At 37.2% G+C, this 22,598-nt stretch overlaps 1 protein-coding gene and 1 long non-coding RNA gene across 13 annotated transcripts in view; one reads left to right on the top strand and one right to left on the bottom strand.

Moving 5' to 3' along the window:
• Positions 1–22,598, bottom strand: part of LOC110840133 (high affinity cationic amino acid transporter 1-like) — a 42,203-nt gene that overhangs the window by 1,075 nt on the left and 18,530 nt on the right. For 8 of the 12 annotated variants that reach the window (XM_087346867.1, XM_087346885.1, XM_087346908.1 and 5 more), the window contains 8 exons: positions 20,288–20,385; positions 18,726–18,865; positions 18,037–18,139; positions 17,046–17,129; positions 15,250–15,440; positions 14,549–14,715; positions 12,608–12,716; positions 3,482–10,294 (listed from right to left, as the gene is read on the bottom strand). In XM_087346867.1, coding sequence (XP_087202993.1) covers positions 8,508–10,294; positions 12,608–12,716; positions 14,549–14,715; positions 15,250–15,440; positions 17,046–17,129; positions 18,037–18,139; positions 18,726–18,865; positions 20,288–20,385 — 2,679 coding nt within the window. In that variant the 3' untranslated portion in view covers positions 3,482–8,507. Of the gene's footprint in view, positions 1–1,260; positions 1,318–1,972; positions 2,879–3,481; positions 10,295–12,607; positions 12,717–14,548; positions 14,716–15,249; positions 15,441–17,045; positions 17,130–18,036; positions 18,140–18,725; positions 18,866–20,287; positions 20,386–22,598 lie in introns of those variants that run through there. The other 4 variants (XR_015534633.1, XR_015534632.1, XM_022084958.2 and 1 more) reach the window with 3 other exon arrangements.
• LOC147875152 (uncharacterized) overlaps positions 22,431–22,598 on the top strand; it is a 2,618-nt gene continuing 2,450 nt past the window's right edge. The window contains exon 1 of the long non-coding RNA XR_015534708.1: positions 22,431–22,598. This exon is cut by the window's right edge and continues 60 nt beyond it. This is a non-coding gene — a long non-coding RNA (uncharacterized LOC147875152).

Genomic DNA, 22,598 nt, shown 5'->3' with positions numbered 1-22,598 from the left:
ATTCGTTGCTCCCTCATCCACGAATATACTTCAAGAAGTGTCCGGTGAATTATTATCTATATTCAAAGTTTAGAGATGGAATTCAAAAGTAAATTGCAAAAGCATATTTTAAAAAGTCAAACTCACGAAGTTGTTAGCAATGTATTCAATATATGGAGGAAGAACAAAATTTGTAACAACAGACAAGAAACCCCACCGCCCACCATGAAAGCTTGAATCGCCCACTAGTGGGCGGTAGGGACCAGGTTGACGACCCCTGGTCTTAGGGATTTTGATGATAGTGTGTTTCAGTACACTGAACTGTTACGTTGGACCTGTCTTCTGTCTTGATTATTTGTTAAAACACACATTTGGATGCTAGCTGTGTCTCTTTCATAAGGTGAAGTTTGCTATGGTGGTTCCATCACTGGACTTTCTTACTCTTATGTTTCATCTCAAAACTATTCAGTCATCAACAGTGATAATATTACAGACTGTAATGTAAAACATATAAAACACTCCCACAGGATCTGTGATATGAACTCGGAAGGAAGAATCTTGAAATGGCTGCAATGCTATGATGTCAGATTAAGCCAAAATGTCCTGTATCTTTCATGCTAACCACCTTCCTTATGAGGGAAGTCCATATCAGAGAAATTTTCAGGCTGGATTGACTTATCGGCTGAGTTGGACATGTTGGAGCAACCAATTCTTTGTAGTTTGACTCAATTTGTGAAACTCTGGTTTCTTTTCGACTAACATGTTGCGCTGGCTACATAACAGGATATGCCACAGACAAAAGGTACAGCATCCAGAGGATCCGTGTCAGATCTGGTTTCCACAAGTGAACATCTGAGAGTGCGGCTGGTTTTCAAATAGTAATTTGTTGTTTGCACATCTTAAAACATCCATAGTTCTACAATGGTTACGTATAAGACCAATGTTGTATGAACACTTTTTACTTGAAATTACCTCCCAAATCACCCCTCGATGTATAAGAGATCAGTTGTAAAACATCCCGTATATGTATATTGAATACCCATTACAATGAGTGAGCTATGATGGCTCAGATAATAAAGGGAGGCATGTTCTAATTCTCGTAGGGGGTACTCGATCTTCATTGTCAGTACATTATGCTCTGGGACCCACACAGCCTTGTATCAAATGAATACAGGGGTCTCTTTCATTCGGAATACGAACATGAAAATGATTACTCACTCATCTGATGCTGAGGCCTATGATGGAACATTACATTTTACCAAACATAATATAGGGGCATACCTTATTAAGGCAGGATTTGATGAAGTCGGGTACAGCTCTCCAGCAGCTTTCCTTATGCTGGAAGGAAGACAAAATTTTAATCTTGATAAAATGGTTTAGTTATTCATTGTTAATTGTACTTGTAATTTGTTAGAGATTATATCCCTCATTTGGAGTAGTTGGGTGCATCAGGTTAAGACTGAGACATCGCAATCTGCCAGTGTCCCAGGTCATTTATATTTACACGATAAAAATTTGTATTGAACCGAGATTTTGATTGTTGCAGCTTACTAGAATAACTGTATTTTTAAAATCTTTAAGGTGATAAATGTCGGGAACTAGCAGTTTCTTTTCTCTGTGCTTCAATTTCATTCCATTCCTAAAGCAGATTTTTCGGTACGTGTGATTTAATTAGAACACCGTGTTAGTGCAGACCAATATTCTGTTACTTATCTTTTCACTTATACTGCTTAGATGTAAAACTACCTTCCAGAAAGAAGCAGCATTGTAATAATGTAGAGAATTAAGAGATTTTTAAAACAACCTGCACATTATTACTGCATCTTACACTGCAGAAGGTGTGTCCTGTCACCACCGATTCATTAATATGATGTAAATGTATGCATGTATAAACAGTGGTTTGAGAAGGTAAATCCAGGATGAAAGGACAAGCCACAAAACTGCAGTACAGTAAAAGGGGTAGGAGTTTTTTAACTAAATAAAGTAAAATGGCTTTGTTCATTGCTTTTTGTATTAAATATTTGTATAAAATGGAATGTTATGTTTATCACAATGTTTATTTTACATGTAACATTACTAATCATAAAAATAGTTTGAATTTAAAGTTCCTTTTAATCTTTAAAGCAAGATTTTAAACAGAAACTCTGTACTCTTACTACACAGTTTTCTCGAATCACACCTTGGTGTCTGAATAGCAAACACAAATCAGATCAAATATTATGAAAACACCAGATATAAGATTTTTTATCAACATGTTACATTCAAGAAGTTTAGTCCAAATAATACTTTCATTGTGTGACTGCTATTTACTTCCACCCGGAAATATTTGTAGCATTTTTTCATCCAGTTTCACAATGTTCTATGTAGCTCCAGACAAAATCATTCATAAATATTATGGGATTATTTCAGATCCATTTTAATGTACATTGGTGTCACAAGCCAGCACACTAATTTCTTGTGAAAAATCCAACATCTTGGTATAAATCATAGGTACCATAATGACTATCTTTTGATGAAAAACCACTTTGAACATTTACAGAAATTGATGACATGTCTCTCATATCTTCACAGTCTACGAAACTAATAATCCTTCTTAAAGATCCCACTGTGCCTTTCTAATAATTATCAACTTCTGAAGAGATTTGTATTGCTTAAATGCATCACTCATTTAGTTTTCTATCGAGACTAATTTAACATGCAAGTTTCATGAGGAACAGATTATTTTAAATTAATTTAAAGACTGCCTGTCTATGAAAATAGTTCAAATCTCATTTTATATCAGAAGATCCCTTTTCATTAGAATAAGTTGTCCTTTTACCATGCACAGGGACTGGTGTTGCACAATGGAACATTCCCTCTTCACTGTGTCGTATGCTGTATCCAAAGTAGAGCGTCACACCTGGTGAGAAGGTACAACCCATTTAGCACTGTGGCAGCTGTTTCACTATCATGCCAGTTCTGAGCACTAGAATACTGAGGCTGCAAAAAGAAGTCCTACGGGTGGTCGGGATGATGGTACTCCCATCATGATATGAATTTTGTGCTTAATTTTTATTTAACACTTGGGTACAGTGAATATATTTGTAGATCTGCACTGTAATTACACTGAAACATCTGTGATTTCAGGATACAGATTCATATCACACAACAGGGGATTAAAATCTCTGTATTATAGGGCAGTCAACTGCACTCTAACTCTGGGATTACCAGTTTAGCAGTATGGAATGGCATTGCATGACATGTAAGCTGTAAAGCTTAGATGATAAAGGTTAAAATATTTTATTCTCACATCGATTGCGAGGCGAATGCACCAGAATGAGAAGTGCTTATAAATGTCCTTAAAACCATAAATAAGACCACATGCAACCCCTACTACTGAACTTTATGTTTAAGGACTACTTTGTTATGGAAACTACAGATTCATCACCATAATTACAAAAGCCTACCAATGGGTCTTAATATTAGTCTCCTATTTATACCTTGGGCTATGAAAAACACTTCATGCTGCTCTCCCCACTGGGATAATATATTTAATTAATCTATATCTCTTACAACAGTCCCATACAGGCCTTCTGTGTACATTTTTTTTATTTGTTTTCATTGTTATTGGTCAAAGTAATACAACATGCAAAAGTGTACATTCAAAATGCATTTACAAAATATGTGCCATAGTGTATTTACAAAAACCATACATATATATTTGCACACCATATATGAGTGATACATTTTAGGACCAAAATATCGATGTAATATTATGCCATTGTTTTTTAATAGTGTGACAGCCAGAGAGCAAAACTTTGTAACATTTTACACATCCAGAAATTATTAATGTATTTCTCATATATCTGCAACAACTGCAGGTACAAAGTAAAGTATAGAAAAGGTGTCCCACTATATACAGGCTGATCCCTCATCCAAGGAGTCCTACCAAATGTCTATAGATCAAAGCCAACAATAGTTGGGACCCGCAGTGCTCAGGCACTTAAAGAATGGGTCGTTCAAGTATCCAATTCCCACTATTTGCCATGTAAGAACTTTGGGGTGAGAATGTTCAAGATTTCAAACATTTCAGCAAGCAATACGGTTGCCATCTTCAGAGTAAATGTATTTTGGGGAGTACAGGAAACCTAAAATACATTAGGCAGTAGGTGGTGAGTAGGGAGTGAAGGAACAGAGGAGCAGGGCACTAGCCAGTTGGCAGTGAGCATATGATTCAAGAACGGATGTCATGGAAAACATACTTATGGACTTCATGATAAGTAAAAGAAGATAGTGTAATTGTGTCATATTGTGAATATTCTAACAATTATTTATTTTAATCCGTCTTATCACAATATTTAAAATTTCTTATAATTAAGATAATAAAATATCATTGATGTTCCATATCGATTGATCGATTTATTGACCCACACCTATACGATGACAGTCGTACTTCTGGATATATCGGAACAATCACTCCTACATCTAGGACCGATATGTACATCTGATAAAATTTAAGAAAAGACAACACTTCGCCCAAAATTGAAAAACAAATGGCATGAAACATCACCAAATGGAATCATATTTGAGTTTTAAGTTCGTAAATCTTTTACACCTGATGATGGTTTTATAAAAACTGAAACATGTTGTGTAAAGGATGTTCCAAAATGTAAATCGATCAATCGATATGGAACATCAATGATATTTTATTATCTTAATTATAAGAAATTTTAAATATTGTGATAAGACGGATTAAAATAAATAATTGTAAGTAAAAGAAATGATGAAAGAGGTTTCAGTGTTCATGTAATTAGTAACAGAGGTGAAAAAAGAAACTTTTAATGAGCACATGTTTAGGAGAAGTGATGGAAGCAAGTTTTGTCAACCACTTGGTTGATGAAAGAAGTTTCAGTTGCCAAATGGTTAGGAAGAAGGTGCTGGAAAAAGTTCTTTTTTGCACTCACGTGGTTTGGGAAGATATTATTTTATTTCTTCTTTCTCTGTTCTCTGCATCCTTTACACAGGAAAGAAAGGAGTTGATGGAAGAGAAGCTGAATAGTAGGCAGAAGATGAAGACAGGAGGAACGAGAGGTCATTGAAAAGGAAGTTTACAAAATACTGTAAAAGAAAGGTGAAGGAAATGTATTAGTGATTGCATGCGTTAGAAAAAGTGGTGATGAAGAAGTTCTGCAAGCAGACAGTTAGGAAATGAGGTGATGAGATGAGATTTCTTTATTTATTATGAATTTTATTCATATTGTCAATGAGGAGATAGTATATACTACATATCCAGAGCTCCTAGATTTAAAGATATGGAGTATCTCATTTAGGATGGGGGAGGGCAAGATATGTAAGTCTCTGTTAACAGAATCTATTGAAACCTAACGTCATCTTATACACCCTACCTGTACCCCTCCAATCCTGTTCACATCCCAATACCAATTTCCCAATATCTAACAATCCACCCTCGTTCAAAGCATGTAGGATCCTCTACTCTTCATTTCTCTCAGGTATTGAGGCGAGATAAAAGTAAGTTAACTTTTATTTGGAGAATTTATAAAATGCAACCAAGCTGATATAATCATGGGGACAACAAATGAATAACAGGACAATAGGCATATCGCGTGTTCGGCAACCATTATTTATTCACCAAGTCACTTAATCCTACTGAATAACATACCTTATGTGAAAATGAAGACGGAAGATATTTTACACATGACTGATTTTAATATTTTATGTAGTGGTCCAAATAACATGAATTTGCATGTTATGTCCTTCCTGTGATTACTTCTGTACATTTAATTATATTTCAATACCTCAGTGAGTTCCACCCTGCCTGCTGATTGTTTAAAATCACTATCATGTAAAGAGTGATAAAAATAGGTTAAACAAAATGTAAACAGATATATTTATCTCCTCCTTTACCACTACATATTCCTTATATTGATTACAGTAATAGCAAATACTGCAGCTTTTTTAATGCAGTGTAAGCCTTCCAGTTTCTACCCTCCCTTATCAAACAAAAAGCGATGCGGTGACTTATTGTACTCTACTATATTAACAGGATATCATCATTAGAGTACTTTCATGTTATATACATAAATACTATTTAGTAGAACTAGCTAAAACCATAATTTTAAATAAGTAATAAATGTTAGATGATACACCTAACAAATTATTTACAGTTATGTAAGCACAGAAAGTGGAAGAGACTAGAGAAGGAACGCAAACATGCATTTCACATCAACGTTAAAACACAGGTTAGGGTAATTTTCTACTTTCATAACAACAGATGCAATAAAGACAGTCAGAGCACAACATAGGAAGAGCATATTAGTACATGCAGTTAGAAACATCTGCCCTTATTAGAGGAAATAACATACAATAAATAAATGTTAACACCAGTTAAGAAAATAAGTGTTAATTTTAACATGCACACTTTTTAATTTTAACTAAGCTGCTGCAGTATGTGGCAAGGAACAAATCATAAATGTACTTTTTCAATGATTTCAACAAAAATTAAATAGTGGTACATTATAGGTGATTTATGCCAGAAATGCAGATATTAAACACAGCTTATCAAATAGCATATCAAACTATACAAATGGAATCCCTCACAGAACTGTGGTACAGTACCACAACAACAACAACAACAACAACAACAATAATGTGTGTATCAATAATTAAATACTTGTCACATCAAATCAATCTCACAACATAAAAGTTAACAAGAAGCTCAAACAATGTATCGTGTATCCAACATAATTTGCGCCTCTTCTGCACAATCAAAACAAGAAAGAGCAAACAAAAGGTTTTCAAGACATTAAAGGGACTAGATATCAATAACGCAAATTTTTTTGGTGTTAACGTATGCTATATGAAAGCTGGGGCATATATGAACATCAGTGTCATTCTGAAATCAGATAACAATTTTGATGAAAGACTCCCAGGTCACAAGCTGCGTCGGGTGGCTGAACGGTGAATAAACCGTATCTTCTGCCAACGTTTCGAGAACAATCTCTGCTCTCATCCTCAGGGCTGTTTGGAAACCAGTTGATACTTTGTTACATGCTTGCTGCTGGGAACTCAGCGAGCGCGTAACAAAGGATCGACTGGTTACCAAGCAGCCCTGAGGATGAGAACAGAGATTGTTCTCGAAACGTTGGCAGAAGATATGGTTTATTTGCTATACAGCCACCCGACCCAGCTCGTAACCCAGGAGTCTTCTTTCATCAACTTCAGTTGCCGCAAAATCTTTACTTTATACATGAGATAACCATTTTATTACAATTTACATAACCTATATTTCCCTGTGTCTACCTTATTATTTGAAGGAAATGAACTTCATAAATAACATAAATGAGCATGTATGGTGCATGTAAGAACCTGAGAAAATTAACATAAGTTGTCTGTCAACAATTAATTATGTACAAAAGAGAAGAAAGAGAGGAAATTGTCTATAAACAATCTTAAAACAAAAATCTTCCAATCTTCCCATGCAACTTCCTTACACTGTACCTTGTTTATAAGTTTATAAGTCTTTAAAGCAAATATTTATGTTTTATTGGAATGTGCTGTTTAAAATTACTCTCTTTCAAAGGGCATGGTTCATACACTGTAAAATGTACAGATGGGCTCCTACATTATTTATTAACTGACATTGTATCAACTACTGATTATGTAGTGTCAGGTGAGAGACTGTTAAATGGTCAGGAGTGTAAAGTTAAAAGGGATGATGAGGAAGGAGACAGTCATTGCACATTTGTAGGTGCCATTATGACTTCACTATACTGGAAAGCAATATCCTTGCTGAGAATATGAACCGGCAGTTTACGCCGACTTCCTTCCGATGCTCGGTTTCTATGCACAGATGTCACTACGCATTTTAAAGAAATTCTCACTTTCAAAGTCTTTTATAAGTTCTGTCAGCTGTCAGGACCACATCTATGTGTGGAAATCAGTATATGAAATAAAAGGTTCTATGTACCACACAATTGCTCAGATAGTATTATTTTCTTTCATTCATAAGCAAGAGAGTGAATTTTAATTAACTTTAACTACAGACACATCTGCTTCAAAACTTTATGAATCAGCACAGAGCCAGCATCTTTAAAAATTCCCAACTGTATAATACAATTGTTTACAACATATCACAAATACTGGAACAACAAGATCAATAATGAACTAAGTATTAGTGTTTGTATAAAAGTAGGGAACAGTAAAAAGTGCAGAAAAGGATAATGAGTATTAAATATTGGTTTCTACCCTCCATTATTCTGGATAATCAAGAATTAAGTAAGCTTATAAATTCCACTAAATGATCAATAAATATGGTACTAATTTGCTTCTGGATTATATATGTGTATACATACATAAATATTGATTCTTGTGCGTGTGCATGGATGCATGAATGTAGACAGACACACACAAAGATTGACAACACTTGTTCCAGTATAGAATTTAATTTTCTCTTAAAACTTCATCACATTGCAGTAACTGTCTCAGAAATGTATATTTTAAATAACTGTACTTTTGCGCTCTTAAACGACTTACTGCCCTACATTAATTTTAACTTTGGAAAGTTGTGTTATATCTCCAAATACTTCATCTTCTTCGCTAGCATCAGATTTATTTGCAAGTTCCGAATCATCTGTGTTTACAGACATATTTTTACTTGCAACAAACTTTAGTGAAGCAAGAACCTCACCCATTAATAATCTTTGTTTCCTCACTACATCAAAATTATTATTTTCATTGTCTACTTTAAATTTTTCTGTCCCATTAACTAGTGGTTTCTTTGGATGTTGTTTCTGGTTTGGATGTGCATCATCATTCTCAGCTTTCATCTCATTACCTTCACTTGCTAAAGAGGCTAAGTTTGGATGACTCGATAGTCTTGGTAGAACTGATGGGTCACCTCGACTGGCAAAAAACATTTCAAGTTTTCCTTTTATAGTAGCACGTTCAATTTCTCTATCTGTCAGATGTTCGTCTGATTGACTTTCTGTGACTTCATTCTTTTCTGCTGAATCATTCTTGTTTTCTATTTCTCCACTCTGTTCTTTATTTGAATTCATAGTGATTACTGTCAAATTATGTTTTGGCTTCTCTGTGTTGGCACTGCTCTTACTATTTGTGAAATTCTTTGTAAATAATCGTGGCTTTTTATGCGTTGCATCGTGTTTCACAACATCAAGTTTCTCCTGCAACACAGCTTCCAGTTTGTTGACAAAATCTGAAGTTTTCAAACTTCCCATTCTGAGATTAAATGTGAGATCCGGAGTGACTGGTGAGGTTGGTTCAGTCTTGCTCTTAGCACTGCCACTTCTGATGCTATTTGAGTTACCTCCAAGTGACACTGTCTCAGAGAAAATGTTGGAAGCAGTTATTGGTCGAGAAGGGAGTGAGGATGGGAGAGGAGGAGGAGGAGGAGGAGGAGGAGGAGGAGGAGGAGGAGGTGGGGGTGGGGGTGGGGGCGGTGGTTGTGATGGTGTCACACCAAGTTCTTGGTTTAATTCGGAATCTTCAGTACTTGTACTTTGTTTGTTGTATTCTTGAATCTTAGAAACAGATTCCCCCTGGAGAAAAGGCTGAAAAGACTCAGGATCATCATCACAATCACCAAATCCTGCAACTATGACTTCGCCTTGTTCCATAACTTCATCATCTGAATCACATGACAAAACTATCACATTTGGATATAAATTTCTTGCACTTCTGTCGCTAAGTGACCTTCCCACATGGTTTGCATCGATAGCTCTAACATGTTCTGAAGACAGGGAAACATCTGCAGGAGATGACATAACAGAAGCAGACAAATCACACACAACAGAAGCAGCAGCAGCCTCCCTTGCAACAGAGCCGTCACCTGTGTTGGGGAGAGGTGCATTATGAGTAATGGTTGAATTTTTATTCTCGTATTCTGTTCTGTAATCATCACTGCCAGTGGTAGCTATGACTTCCCTACCATAATTCAGTTCGTCATTATCATACAAAAGACTTCCCAAATTATTGATGTTAACCAACGATTTCTGAATATAATCATTGTCTATTTTGGAATCCAACTTTTGATTCAAGACACTATCATGCTGTAATAACATCCCATTGATCATTTTGGGACTGTCTTGACCAATTATGATGCTTTTCTCTGGATGCTTGTAATCAGCTGCATTGGTTGCGGTATGGGATTCAGAAAGCTGATATTTCCCTTTGTCCATCCTAAGAGTTTGAGGCTCTTCATTAAGTTGGCTGCTGGCAGGTTGAAGTTCTTTCATCATATCGCTGAAGTACTTTGCTTTGCTTTTCTTCACGCCATATAAAAAATAAATAGCAAAACCTTCAAGGAAACCAAAAAAGAGCAAGTTTTTAAATACTGCAGGGCCTCTGCAAGTAAAACAAGCTGTGGAAGTATAAACATACTTAAAAACTTACGTTCAGATAATTCTTTATGCATACGCAATTTTTTTGAATTTAATTACGTTTAAACTAAGTGATGTGAGACTGAAGAACTTTCTAGTTTAAGTCCTGTTTGAAAGGATGAAGACTGGTTTCATATACATGGAAATTATTATTTCTTTAAAGTTCATCTAATTTTGGATTTATAAAATAAACTGCTCAGTATATGCACACTATCTCACAATGGTTTGCATTAGGAAATAATTCTAAAATGAGCTTTGCAATGAGTCAAACCACAGACATCATGTGTTCTTGACAACACTTCATAGTTTAACTCTCTCCAAGGTCTCTTGTACATTTCTGCTTATGCCACATTTTAAAACTTTCCAAAGTAACTCATGCACATGTTAGAAAAAGATATAGTAATATGTGGACTTGGCCCCTGGTCCTTAAAGCACACATAATGCAGGTAATATGTAACTTACCTCTTCCTAATCATTTACTACACATGCAAAGAGATAAAGCAGTGTCTATCAAGAGGAATAATTTATTCATAACATTTTATTAAAATAAATTTTGATGTCATACAAAAGATATGCCCATGAAACTGACTAAAGCAGTGCCAGACTTCCTCTGCCAAGACCATCAATATGGTCCATGTCCAGCAACCTGCAGCATCTCTTACATTAATGACCTCACTCTCGAGTGCTGTGACCTGCTTCTGTTAAAAAGGGCTCTAATGGTTGAGTCATGGTGGTGAAATATTTTAACCGGTATGGCAGAAATTTTAATATAAAATCTAAGACAAGTTATGGTTTAGATTATTAAATAAGTTTCATGTCCTGGCAGCTATAAACAAGCAGTTTGGTTCTACCAATAAAAAAACTCTTGAGTCATTCATTCAACCAAAGTGACAGCATTTGAGCTTCGCACGTGTTACATTTAGTTATTGTACCTTTGCCAGGAAGTGACTTTCTGATAACAGGGCCATCTTTACATCTTAATAGTGCACTTGTAACTACTTAAAAGGATTCATAAATTTACAAATACACGTTTTACTAGTAATTTAATTGTTTTAAAAATGTACTGAGCTACTGCATCTTGTTTTGAAGATGACATGAGAAAGGAGGTATTAAAAAATTCTGAAGAGCATTTAGAAACATTTACCTACGAATAAAAAGCTACTGATGATACGCATAGTACTTTTGAAACAATATGCTAAGGTTATAGTTGTTTATGTATATAATAATGTTTATTGCTTGGTCTCCTGGCATGAAACACAAATACACAAACTAAGTGCATTAATGTAACTCTACCCATTTTGCTCATTCCTGCAGTTAAAGCTATTTCTTATCCAAAATTATATCTGACATGCAGTGATTCCTCATAATTTTTTCTACACACCCTGCAGTTTCATCATTCAACTAAATAGCCAAGTATGTAGGCAAGAAGCAATTAATATGCACAAGAGAGATGCTTATTATTATTATTTAGTGTTCTGTCTGACGACAGGTCCATATGAACAGGATCCTTCCATCCTTTTCTCTTCTCGGACTGGGACCTGTTCATATACGTTCTTGGCAGATGATCCAGAAGTGGTTTGCCATTGCCTTCTTCTGTGTGTGAATGGAGTAATTGTTGGGATGCCACGGAGGAAAACTCCGTGTTGCCTAGACCACGGCCTTGCCCAACACAAGTTATAAATTCGGGCACCACCGGGAATCGAACCCGAGACCCCAGGATTACAAGGCCAGCGTTCTAACCGCTAGACCACCGTGCTCTTAATTACTGTTGTGCACTATTTACAAACAAGAATAATTCAGAACAGCCACTCAATGGACTTCTTTACTGTGATTCCGAACAATTCACAGCATTATAATGAACACATACCTGGCTGGTAAATGTAGCTTCTTCAACCTTTATCAAACAGGGGATTCAAACCCCTATATTATGGGGTTGCTAGCAAGACTTAACTCAGAGGTTAATTGCTCAGTGGTACACCGGTGCAATGCATAACAAGTTGGAAATCCATGTAAACAGTAATCAACACCCATTCACACAACAAAAAATGTGTGCTCGTACCACAAATCATAATAATAATCATCATCGAGAGACAGGTTGCTTTGTACGTAAATGGATCATATCGACAGTTAAAGAAGGTTAGTTAGGATGTTGCATATAATACTAAGAGGTTGTCACTGTCTTATTATTATCCTGAATGTGCATATCTTAAATAAGAAGAAGCAGAACTCACCAATCGCCATCCAGACTCCAAACCTGATCCACGTGTCTGCATCCAGTTTCAGCATTAGATAAATGTTTATCAGAATACTCACTGCTGGGATCACAGGTACAAATGGTACCTATTGAAAGACAATAGCTGGTTACAGTTTGTTCCTAAATGAAATGTACATGAGATTAAGAAGACAGATAATATAATACGTTTCAGATTATTTGATACTGTGTATGTGAGTCTCATTTCCCTGCAAAAGAACTTGGGGTCTTTAATATCTAAGATGTCACCAATTAAAGTTAAGGCATCACACCGATTCACATCTAATGTGGCACTGTCTAAAATGATTAATATTCAAATAACCATATAATCAGGATTCAAATTTTTAGCCCATAGCCCAGCTATCCTGACTGGATTTTTATGTAATTTTCCTCTGTCCTTGCATGGAAATTACATGAAAGGGCATTAAATTAGACCACAACCACTTCCTTCCACAGCCTTACTTCCAATTCCTTAATCAATGGCATCATCTTCTCTGATGATATGTAGTTTAGTTACTGAAACTGTCTTAAGTAAAATATGATTAAATAAATTAAATACACAACAGTATGCAATACAGGAAAACAAACATAAGAATATCAAACAATTTTTCTTCTTTAAACATTTGTAACTTTTACTTACATTATGTTCATAATTCCTATAAGCAAAATAATACCAACTTTCATTAGCTAAGTACAAAATTAAAGTTTGGTAATCCTTTCCTTTATTGGTATTACATATTTTTCATTATTAAAATAAGAAAATAAATTAATGAGTCCTAGGGACCACTGATATATACTGACACACATAAATATTTTGGGTTGTAAATGGTGGTTAATTCATATACAAGTACAATAATTGCATTACTGCAGCTAGCTTTCAAATAACTTGTCAAGTTATTAGTTGTTCAGTGATAAAACAAAAGTTATTCTCATTTGTATGACATACATGCATACAATCCAGTGTGGTTGCGAGGTATGTGATAGAATTTTCATTGGCGAGATTTCAGATTTTCATAGCAGCACTTGTGGAACTACTGTCTTCTGGGTTGTCATGACGTGTAGTCCGGCAGAAGTTTATCAATGCTTCAGAGGTGCTTGCTGCATCCTTCATTTCTTTGATATAGGTGGCAGGCACCTCTGAAACATCAGTAAACTTCTACCAGAATACGTGTCCTAACAACCCGGAAGACATTCAGATTCAGCATTTTTATTATATATGTTACAATAATTGAAAAACTATTTTCAAAATTTGATTCAACATTTGCAGACTTGTATAATTTATACAACCAAGATGGTGGAAAAAAAAATGAAAACAAATTTTCAGTAATACAGGAAGTTCTTTTGAATTTACTGCAATGAAACGTTATCTTCTTTTGAGAGCAAGCGCATCCTCTCAGAAAGCGACTGGCCCTTTGTAGGTCTAACTTTTGGTTCCACGCTCATTGTTTGCATCAAATATTGCAGACTAGGAAACCATGATTGTGTTGCTAGGAAGAAACTGAACAGTGCGTGGCTTTTGCTGTACAGAGTCCTAATGTTTATTTGTCTCTTCTAAGTAAAGTCTGTCCCACTATACGCCATGTAGGTGCTTGGGGTGAGTGGAGGTATAGCTCCTCTCTTCCTTGACCTCGGCACTAGATGGGGGTGAGTGGTCAGCATCACGCCCCGGCCGGCTTTACCCCCGGGAAAGGATCCCCGGTACCCATTGTAGAGGAGGCTGGGTGGGCCCCAGAGCCGGTCTGGACGCAGAGGCTAGAGGAAAAATCCTCTGCCCCCGTCGGGGATCGAACCCCGGTCGTCCAGCCCGTAGCTAGTCACTATACTGACTGAGCTATCCCGGCTCATATTTGTCTCTTCTGAGGGACATATTTTGTTTCTAGTGTGATGAACAACAATGCTGCCTCCTGCGTAATTATCTTACCTTGAAGGAGAGAGGAACTGAAGATGTGGGCTGCAAACTGACTGACAGTAGGATGAGAACCAAAATGGCAGCTATAAATGATGTCACAGATAATGCCCATGGATTAAGATCTGCCAAGTCACTTTCCCAGAATATGACACACAGTCCCAATAATGTAGACAGCACACCTGCATGAATAAAATAACCTTGCATTACCATTTCCATCTTGAAACTTTTTACATCAAATACGGAGTAATTAAAACACAAAATGCTGATAGCGGGGATTTTATGTCAGAACTGGTTGCTTACAGAGCAGTCTTATAATTTTTATTTTATCATTTAAGTATTATAATCTACTGACAGAACCCGTACTTGGGTGGATAAGTTGAAATAATTGCACGATTTAATTGTCCAGTGACAGAGACTAGCTCTATCTAAGGGACCCAACAGAGTAGGTACCTCTCACCTGAAGATGGAGACAGAACCAGCCTCTGAAACGTCGTAGTTTTAAAGAACAGATGATGGAAAAAGTCCTGACAATGAATAATTTTAAGTGTAAACTACCGTCGTCAAAACCCTTTAGAATTGAATATTCTTTTTAATTTTTTTTAAGACTTCCAACTTTCTGAATATTTAACATGGAAATTAAATGCAGCGACATACGTTATGACAGAATACAGCCCCTTCACATGTCACAGGGATTTTACATCAGCATAACGTACCAAATGCCAGCACCTCTGCAGCAACAACTCTCGATGACAGGGATGTTGGATGTTTTATTCTGAATGGATTGAACATTTGTTTTGAGACTGTTTTAAATGATACAGGCTCCTTAAGAGTCACCAAATTTGTTGATTCAATGTACTCTGAACTTATAATATCACTTCCTCCATAGACATCAAAGTCTTCATACCTGAAAGAAATATAATTAATAAGAGGATAATGTTCTTGATCACACAAATGCACTGCACATAAGGTTTTTCTTCCTGGGTTGTTGCACCATTAGTCTCGTAGAAGTATATTGACGTTTCAGAGGTCCTTGCTGCCTCCATCATCAGAGTAATAAGACATGATTATGAAGGCAGCAAGGACCTCTGAAACGTCAATATACTTATACGAGACCAATGGTGCAACAACCCAGAAGACAGCCATCTTCAGACTTACTGCCATGAAAACCTCAAATCCTACGTACTGATCATAGTCTTAACATGTATAAAGAAATGTATGTAGAAAGCAAATCACACTTCATGCATTCTGAACTAACAGCATTATAAAAATATCTGAAAAAAGTCTAAAATGCATAGTAAGATAGAGCAAGATTTTGGTGTCTGTCCATATTGTGACTTTTTATTTGTGATGCATATTACAGTGCTAGATCCAACTATACGCCATGTAGGCACTTAGGGGGAGAGGTGATATAGCTCCTACTAATTCTTGACCTTGGCACTAGATGAGGGTGAGTGGTCACGCTTTACCTCCAGAAAAGAACCCCAGTACCCATTGAATAGGAGGCTGGGTGGGTCCCTGAACCGGTCTGGATGCAGAGGGTACATAAGATACATTGATTAGATCTATTTGATCTGTAGACATCTCAATTTTCCACTTCACAAATTCAAATTATTCAGCACAGTTTAAATTTAACAAACTGTTATACCCCACAACAGATTTTCTAACTTTTCAAATCTGTAGTGTTACAGTGTTAGCTTTTCTGAATCAAATTTGACCTCAAGCACAAAGTACACCAATGCTATTATTCCCAAACAAACTCTGAGAGAAAATCTTCATTTCACTACAAATCTTACATGAAAAATTCTGCACTTAATTTGTATTGCACCATTTGTGTTCTCACATGAAAGAACTTTTGGTTCAAAAAGTTTATATCCCTTTCTTACTTTACAGGTTAAGATGGGTTTATAGCAGCAGCATCAGGGGGTCCATGTGTTTTATATAGACAGTTAACAACAAAGCACTTCAGTCTACGTAATTAATTGTATTAATCACCTTAATGACTCTGAAACATCATCAATTACTTAATGAAAAACCAAAATATGTTCTCATATTTCCCTTTGGAAGGGAACAGAAAATAGTAGCAATATAAACGACTCTACAATGTGAACTAACAACAAATATAACAAAGGCATCAACACCCGCATGATTTTCTTTCAGTTTAGAAATCACTGCCTGTAAGAAATGCATCAGAATTAAATTTCATTTCATATTTTACTTTCTAGAGAAGTCATTATGTCAGAATTGAAAACGCCGATGTACCGACAAACTCCGTAAGCACGAAGAGACGAATGAGAGCAAAGGAAGAAAGACTTAACACCAGAGAAGTTCTCACTTAAAAACTGCATTTCACATGCACAAAACGATCGCTGGTATAGTAATAAGATCAGAAAGTTGAGTGAGTGATGAAGTTAAACAGCTTCACACAGCTATATTAGTTCATTTCCAGCCACCTGCATTCTTCACCACAAGCGGAAGTAAGAAATGATAACAACAACAGTTACATCCTTACACAGTCTCCTCTCCTTCATTACTGTTCACATCAGATGGAAGCAATGCATAACCTTCAGTCTCCTCATGGACATCAGCTTCGTACCTAAGTTAGAATTGACACACTCAAAGAAACTGGATTCAAACACAGAATAGGGTAACTGCGTACCTCCACCACAGATAGTGTTCCAACACCTCTGCCTCCTTTACTGACTACTCAACTATTAAAATAAAATAAGTGGAATAAACTACAATCTTATCAAAGAAATGCAATTTAAATTTAAATTCAAAGGAAGACAAAGCAGTCGGTTCTTTGACATATTAAACTGTACAGTATCAGATACTGGCACAAATACTATATCAACTGGAATCTATCTATACTTAAAAAAGTCCGTGGCGTAACAGCTCCAGAGAGCCAAAGCCGACTAGCTTGACTGCTGGCCTCACGTTCACATGCCTAAGCAGAGGTGAACGATCATCCAACCAGATATAGGGTGACGTGTGGTCAGCACGACGAACCCCCAGCCATCGCTAGCTTTCCTGCTACTCATTGTAGCTCCCCAATTTCCTCACGATGCTGGGTTGGCACCGGTCCCATACACCGGTCGAAAGCTCATGAGAAAATTTCTTCTCCCCCGAGACTCGAACCAGCGAGCATTCCGTATCGCCGGTCCGAAGCGAGATGCCTCAGACCGCGCAGGACATCCATCTATACTTATAACTACTAAATAAATGTGGCAGAGGCCTTCTTGAGAAGCTGACAGTCACTCAGCTACTCAATAAATCCACCCCACACACCCCTTAAGGAACCTCACAGTTCCCGACTGTGTTTACAAGGCCCTGATACAAATTCCTGTCCTCAGCCAGATGAACCTACACTCTCATCATAATATCTATCTTGCTCAAATTAACATAATACGCATCAGTAACGCGCAGAATATATCCCATACTATTTAACATATTACCAATAACAAAACTTTGACAAACCCTTACCACTACACCGAGCAACTTACCGAAGAAGCAGAACACATGCAGCTACAATGGTATATGCAAGAAGAGTTCCAATTGACATCATACTCACAAGCTGATCGAGGTCAAAAATTGCTGCCATTAAGCCTACAGAAAAAAAAACCCTTTGATAATTCAGTAAATTCTAACGCTTGAATAATGCATACTTCAACATTACTATTTCATCATTCCGTTCATTGTGTTGCCAGACCTGCGAAACAAGATATTAGGGAATTTACAACACCAACATGAGCTAATGGATTTGAGAACCATGTGCTTGAAAAAATCCGTCCGCAGTCTACTGGAGTACCACTTTATTTGACAAAATCCAATCAGAGAAAATGTATTCCTCATCGCTACGTAACTGACTCCATCGAGAAGAGTTCTTCTTAAATAAGTAACAGTCAATAAGCCTGTCAGAAATTTGATACTTTTCATGAAGCTTAAATTTCAGTGTTCACAAGAACCAGTCACTGGAACTGACGCATACGTCAATTTAGTCAATGCCTTGCTCCTTTAGCATTTATAATACATGAACAGGGGATTGAAATCTACTCTCATACTACGAGACTGTCAGCAAGACTAATTATGGAATTAATGGTTTCACGGTACGCCACAACGAAGCACAGCCAGCTGGATCACGCGGAAGTCGGCCAGTAAAGGTTAAATGATGCTACTTATGACTACGACAAACCTGTTAATAGACCAGCTATTAGAGTGCCATAAAATGGAGTCTTGAAGTGGTGGTGAACTTGCCCTAGGAATCTGAATATTAGTCCATCCATAGCCATCGCATAAATGATTCGAGGCAGAGGAAACATTGCTCCAAACAGACTGCAACAGAAAAGTGTAGTCACGTTGAGAAAAACAGAACCATCAGCTGTATATTTTAGTACAATAACCTACAATGAATACCACGGTGGTCTAGCGGTTAGAACATTGGCCTTGTAATCCTGGGGTTTCGGGTTCGATTCCCGGCGGTGACAGAATTTATAACTTGTGTTGGGCAAGGCCGTGGTCTAGGCAACACGGAGTTTTCCTCCGGGGGCTTCCCCGGTTTCTCCGTGGCATCCCAACAATTACTCCATTCACACACAGAAGAAGGCAATGGCAAACCACTTCTGGATCATCTGCCAAGAACGTATATGAACAGGTCCCAGTCCGAGAAAAGGATGGAAGGATCCTGTTCATAAGGAACTGTCGTCAGACAGAACACTAAATAAATAATAAGATGAGGTGGTCTAGCGGTTAGAACGCTGGCCTTGTAATCCTGGGGTCTCGGGTTCGATTCCCGGCGGTGCCCGAATTTATAACTTCTGTTGGGCAAGGCCGTGGTCTAGGCTACACAGAGTTTTCCTCCGGGGGCTTCCCCGGTTTCTCCGTGGCATCCCAACACACACAGAAGAAGGAAATGGCAAACCACTTCTGAATCATCTGCCAAGAACGTATATGAACAGGTCCCAGTCCGAGAAAAGGATGGAAGGATCCTGTTCATATGGACCTGTCGTCAGACAGAACACTAAATAATAAATAACCTACAATGGGAGCTTGTTTCTTTGATCTTTCTCATAAATCATAGAAAATTTAACATAGAAATAATAAATATGGCAGTAATCAAAATACACACTCTTTTCCTTAATTGCCCAGACTGTCCATCAAACCATCAGAAGAATGAAATGTTTTTAATAAGAGACTAAGGTCTTAGTGAAAATTATTAGAGGTACATAGCAACTGCAGAAAAGGACAGTCATTTATAAACTAAGTATTTGTGCATAATTAAGCTAGTGGTCAGAAGAGAGTTCCAAAGATGAGAAAGGCCTCTAATAAAGTAACAACAACAAAACTCCTTGTTGTTTCAGAAGGCTAAAGAATTTAGAAAGATTTAAAAATTTAACAACATTCAAGCAAAAGAAATTAACTTTTTAATAAATGTCAAGTAATGTACTGATTAAAAAATAAATAAAAAGATACATATACAAGGAAAGAAACCAAATATTTATTCACTAAAGAGAACTTTTGAGAAAAAAGGTAAACCCAATTTAAGAGAACATACAGTATAAGACTCAAAAATTTGTACTTAATTACAATCCAAATAAGTACCTAAATGGTGAGACACTATTAAAAACAGGACTATAAAACCAGAGCAGGCCTCAGCCCAATCCATGGAGGGCAGAACAAGAAAAGAAAATACGTATACATGCGAGATATTTAAAAATGACACGAGACATGTTGTTCCTTCCACTTCAGCCCACGTACCTCGCACACAGTCCAAACATTCCTCCTATTGTTACAATCCACTGTGCCACAGGCCAGCCTATCTCAACAAACACCTTTGGAATTGGAGCATCAGGATCCTGCGTACAAAATATTATTACAAATTTACAGCGCAGGACTTAGATAATTAATTAATGACTTTTATCAACAGAATCTTGTAATATTAGTCTCCTGGGTGGACATGTAGGTAGATACCAGAATTTTTGAGGAATATACAGCCTCCATCTTCAGGATAAAACTGAGGATGTCAGGAAGTGGACATTTTGCATAGCATAAGGAGAAGGATCAACCACAGCTAAGGCATGGGGAGGGGATACAAAGAATGTTCAAGCCAATAGGAAAGAGCCCTAAACAAAGGGATCAGAAAGGAAGGTCAAGGCAGGAGACAGGAAAACCTTATTCTGCAAGACGCCAGAATCCGACCGTTCTTCAAGGTAAGGGTGGACTTCAAAATGGGCACTGTGAAGAAACATGAGCTGTACACGGAAAAGACTGTGGTTAGTGCGGAAAAGTTAAGGTAAGAGGAGAGAAGCAAAATGGAATAAAGACAGAGAAATGAAGGTGATCAGGCTGCCAATACGTAAGGGGCATACAACAAAGCACTCGGCAACATCTTGGAGGAATGGCGGTGACAGAAGGCCTGTGAGAGGGATGAAATTATGCTTAGCGATGAACGTTAGGAATGGAATGTAAATATTTGGAAAGAAGCTTACGTGAACAAGGCAACCAACAGATAATGGGATTTAAGAATGAAGAATAAGAAGAAATGGAAAGCAATGGGAGTCGTGGGGAATGATGTTGGAGAGAAAGGTCCTGAGGAGGTACAATATTTTAGACACTGTTCATGCTCTAGGACAATCCAATCCGTTGTGGCATTAATCAATAAGTTTTTCCTAACAATCATTCAAGTGCGTGTTATTAAAGAACTAATAACTGTGCTGTGTTTGCATGATCAAAATACTGCAACCCTTCAACATCAGAATAAATTGAACGAATTTATAGGTAACGTACGAGGCGCGTCCTCAAAGTAAGTTTCCCACTCGTCCCACAGCTAGCAAACCTTATATTGCGCGAAGCGACTGTGCGTACGTGATAGAGCAATGACGTAGCATGGCGCATGCACTAACGGTACTTCCCGCGTTCTCACAGTAGCATCATTGCAGCTGTTGAAGATGGAGGTTCTTATTCCAGCTCCCGCCGACTGTGAAGTGCGGTCAGTCATAACGCTAGGCCGCACACGGCTCGACGGACAGCAAGTCTCCTGCAGGAGTTCAGCTGGGAGGTGTTTAATCATTCACCCTACAGCCCGGACCTCGCTCCCAGTGATTTCCATCTTTTCCTACACCTCAAGAAATTCCTGTCCGGTCAGCGTCAGCGTTTTGAGAATGACAGAGAGGCGGAGATGGTTGTCACACAGTGGTTCAAATCCCAGGCGGCAGACTTCTACGACACAGGTATTCAAAAGTTGGTCCCACGGTATGACCAATGTCTCAATTCCGGTGGCGAATATGTTGAAAAATAGCTGGACACTTGCTGTATCTGTTGCAATAAATATTTCCATGAAATTGTGTTTTGTTTCTGTAAACGGCACCAGGGAAACTTACTTTGTAGACCAGCCTCGTAATATGATTACCAGTGTTTAGGAGTTGTGACAAATAGCAGAGCATTGCAAAATGTTCTTCTGACTTATGACATGACAAGATAAACACACACACCAGATGTGAAGGTTAAATCGCATTACAAAACTAAATATTTTACGTGTATTAGAGGAACATATAACAAATACAAATGAAAATATATATATTTACCTTTATATCCTGCTATGGATGAGATAATGGCTGAAAATATACCACTTAATTGGTTATTCATATTTTAATTGATTATTTTAAATAAACCAACAACATGACTGCACATAATTATATTATTAAAAGTCTAGTTTACTTCATTTTTGGTGAAATTACACTTTCCTTTTTATGAGTCATCAGTCTAGTTTACAAAGGAGAAAGTGTTTTTGATAAACATCACAAGCAGGTTTTTCATTATACAATACAGTCCTGCTTATCTGGCCTTCAGTTATCCGACGTGCCATGTCGGAACGCTACATTTTATCAGCAGTCGACTCGGCACACAGTGGAATGATTCACACTCCCCCAAGCGCATTCTACATTTTGTGTGTTCAATTGCTTTAGTGTGGTTTTGTTACTGGCTTCGATTACGTGATCACATTTGTGCCTTAGTACTACTAATTTCTCATAAAGTAGTGATTTTTCATTAACATGTCGAGTGAAAAAGA

Source organism: Zootermopsis nevadensis, unplaced genomic scaffold, assembly GCF_977971745.1.
Source record: "Zootermopsis nevadensis isolate Lab colony 2312 unplaced genomic scaffold, Znev_1.0 Znev_ptg000001l, whole genome shotgun sequence".
In the NCBI taxonomy this organism is placed as follows: domain Eukaryota; kingdom Metazoa; phylum Arthropoda; class Insecta; order Blattodea; family Termopsidae; genus Zootermopsis; species Zootermopsis nevadensis.
Note: the sequence above shows the minus strand (reverse complement) of the source record. Positions and strands in the feature narration are given on the sequence as shown.